This window comes from Triticum aestivum, chromosome 5D (genome assembly GCF_018294505.1).
Source record: "Triticum aestivum cultivar Chinese Spring chromosome 5D, IWGSC CS RefSeq v2.1, whole genome shotgun sequence".
Classification (NCBI taxonomy): domain Eukaryota; kingdom Viridiplantae; phylum Streptophyta; class Magnoliopsida; order Poales; family Poaceae; genus Triticum; species Triticum aestivum.
Genome location: NC_057808.1, coordinates 451,983,407 through 451,986,639, shown reverse-complemented (window position 1 = coordinate 451,986,639; position 3,233 = coordinate 451,983,407). Strand labels below are relative to the sequence as shown.

Below are 3,233 nucleotides of genomic sequence, written 5' to 3'. Positions count from 1 at the left end.
TCCAACAAACAATAGCTTCTTTATAGGACCCGACCCTCGCTGAATCCAGTTACAGCCGGTAATCCAGGATGTGCCCACCATGATCCAGAGACATAATTGTAATTGCATGGTAGCTTCAATCTTTAGCACCTCTTGCAACCTTATGCAAACCGCAAACGAACATATGTGAACAAAAATAATTAGTACCCTGCAACTCTTTTTACTCTACTTACGCAATCAAATGCATTTCACATCACACGCTCCCAATTAATTAGCACTACATGATAGAATTTTTTTGACACATATAGTAGACAATATATAGATTGGTACTAGATTAAATTCGTCGCCAGAATCACAGCTTTCACCGACACACAGTAAAGGATTTAATATATAGTTTGGTAAACAGTACTCCTATATAACTTGTTTCATTGGCTATGGCATCCTTGACATTTGTCTTGCGCATCCATATCTCCCTCCGCTTTGTCACTCTTATTTAATCTTCCTGGATGACCTTCTTCTCCTCCTCTACCTCTGTGGCCTTCTTCTCCGTGTTGTCATTGGTCTTCTTGTTATCGTCCTCGGATGCTGCCTTTTCGACCTTTTCTTTCTCGGCTTCGGCCTTCCTCTTTGCATTGGCTTTGGTCTTTGCCTTCTTTCTATGCTTATTGGTCTTGACCTTCTTATTGTTTATGTCCTTGGTTACCTATTCTTCATCTTGAGCTCACCAATCAAGCGGTCCAAGCAAGCCTGTGCATCACGGTCTATGCGCCTCGACACCATAAGACACTCGGCGACATCTGCTGGGGCAATCTCCACCTCGTCCAACAGCTCCTTGATGGTGTCGAATAGCGGGTGTGTTTCCATTTGGAGGTAGTTCATGGCCAGTGTCTTGAACGCCTCAAACTTGAGGTACGACATCTCAATGTGCATGTCCATCCGCCCCCTGCGGATCAGCGCAGGGTCAAGCTCGCCGACATAGTTTGTGGTGAACACAATGATCCGCTCACCGCTATGCGCCGACCAAAGGCCATCGATGAAATTGAGTAGGCCAGACAAAGTCAGCCTATTGGGATCGGCATAATCATGGGCATCGTCTGCCTGTGCTTGTCGCCGTCCACCTTTTCTGACACGATTACCGGTGAGGTCGAGGGAGCAGTCGATGTCCTCGATGACGATAATTGACTTGCCAGTGGTCTCGATGAAGAGCTTGCGAAGGTCACTGTTGGTGCTTAGGGTGGTGAGCTCAATGTCGTAGATGTCATAGTTGAGGTAGTTGGCCATGGCGGCAATCATGGTGGACTTGCCAGTGCCAGGAGGGCCGTATAGGAGGTAGCCCCGCTTCCACGCCTTGCCAATCCGGCGGTAGTAGTCCTTGCTGTTGCGGAAGTCATCGAGGTCGTCCATGATCATCTGCTTCTTGGCGGGGTCCATGGCTAGGGTTTGGAAGGTGGTTGGGTGGTTGAAGTCTATGTAGCTCCACACCTCCCTGGACGACGAGCTGCATGCAACATGCATGGTTAATTAGTTCAAACAAATTAATTACAACTACGTGCTAGTCATCAAAAAATAATTGGAGTGCGTACTAGTAGCTGACGCCCTCCTTGTTGGAGTAGAGCCTGCGACGGCGGTTGAGGAAGGTGACCTCCTGGCCAGCACAGCGGACGTGCGGCAGGTACTCATCGACGACGAGCTTCCGGTGGCGCTCATGGAAGGTAAGGCGGCAGCAACCCCGGGCGCCCTGCTGCTGCTGGTCCGGAGCGACGGCGGACCACCACATGGTGACGCCCTGGAACTCGTCGGCGACCTCCTGGCCCTGGCGGAGGCTGAGCACGAAGCCGTGGCCCTCGGCGGCGCCCTCGGCCCGGAGCTCCCGCGCCTCCCGCGAGCACGCCGCGCTTAGGTACGCCAGCACCTCCGCGTAGGCGTCGCTCGACTTGGCCCTGCCGCGGGACTCGTAGTAGTAGCTGTCGTCGGAGTCGCCGGCCGTGATGTCGATGGTGACGAAGGGGTCGAGGAACGGGAGGAGCCGGCGGAGGGGCCGCCGGAGGTGCTGGTTGAAGTAGGTCCTGAGGACGCCGATGGGCGCGCAGGCCGCCACCACTGGCGCCACGTAGAACCACACCGACGTCCTGAGGTGCTCCAGCAGTCCTCCTCCCATCATCTTCTCCTAGTAATAACCTTGCTTGCCGGCTGGCCCTTTCTATCGATCCGTTGATGTACGCGCACCTACGGCGGTACCTATATATACCGTGGAGTTGGACATTCACACGATGGAGCTTTATGACCCTAACTTGTTGGACTTGGACATGACACGACCATCGTAAACACACGCCCATACGTACGCGTCAAGCATGCATGGACTCGCCCAATATATATCATGGAGTTAGACATTGATACGATGGAGCTCATGGCAATTATTATCTTTTGCGAGGAAACTTTCGATCTATTCATCTTTAATCATGAAAGTACAACGAATACCAGAAATAATAAAAATTACTTCCAGATCCATAGACCATCTAGCGACGACTACAAACACTGAAGTGAGCCGAAGGCACGCTGCCGTCATTGCCCACCCTCGCCGGAGCCGGGCAAAACTTGTTGTAGTAGACTCGTCGTGCTGAGGCCCCATAGGACCAGTGCACCACAACATCAACCGTCACCGATGAAGAGTAGCGTAGATCGAATGGATCCAACCTGAACACATATGAACGTAGACAAGCAACGACCGGATCCGAGCAGATCCACCAAAGACAAATCTACCGGAGACACATCTCCACACGTCCACGTGATAATTAGTTGGACATGGAGGACACGAACATCGTAAACACACGCACACACGTGTGAAGCATGGACTCGCCAAATAGGGCGAGTTTACCTTTTTAATTTCTTATATATATATATATATATATATATATATATATATATATATATATATATATATATATATATATGACAAATTTTATCTACCACCAGTGGTAGTTACCACCACTTGAGATTTGTATGTTGTATGTAGTATTTACCAAATCGGAGAGTATGTACGCGTAGTATGTAGCATATAAGAATGTTTAGATAGTATATATAGTACTTTTTAGGTAGTATACATCATATTTTTAGTATGCTCCATTTTACGTACAAATATATACGTATTTCACAAATATAATAAAAACCATGGGTCAACTTGCAATTTTTTCATGTTACCCACTTTGGATTATCTTCTATATAGTATATGAACATATTTAGAATGATAAAGTAGT

At 48.6% G+C, this 3,233-nt stretch overlaps 1 protein-coding gene across 1 annotated transcript; it reads right to left on the bottom strand.

Annotated features, from left to right (window-relative positions):
- Positions 1 to 331: 331 nt before the first annotated feature.
- LOC123125475 (AAA-ATPase At3g28610-like) lies at positions 332 to 2,174 on the bottom strand. The gene is made up of 2 exons (XM_044545957.1): positions 1,563 to 2,174; positions 332 to 1,477 (listed from the first exon to the last, which is right to left on the bottom strand). Exons 1-2 carry the CDS (start codon positions 2,138 to 2,140, stop codon positions 679 to 681), a joined length of 1,377 nt encoding a protein of 458 aa, XP_044401892.1. The 5' UTR covers positions 2,141 to 2,174; the 3' UTR covers positions 332 to 678.
- Positions 2,175 to 3,233: the final 1,059 nt, after the last annotated feature.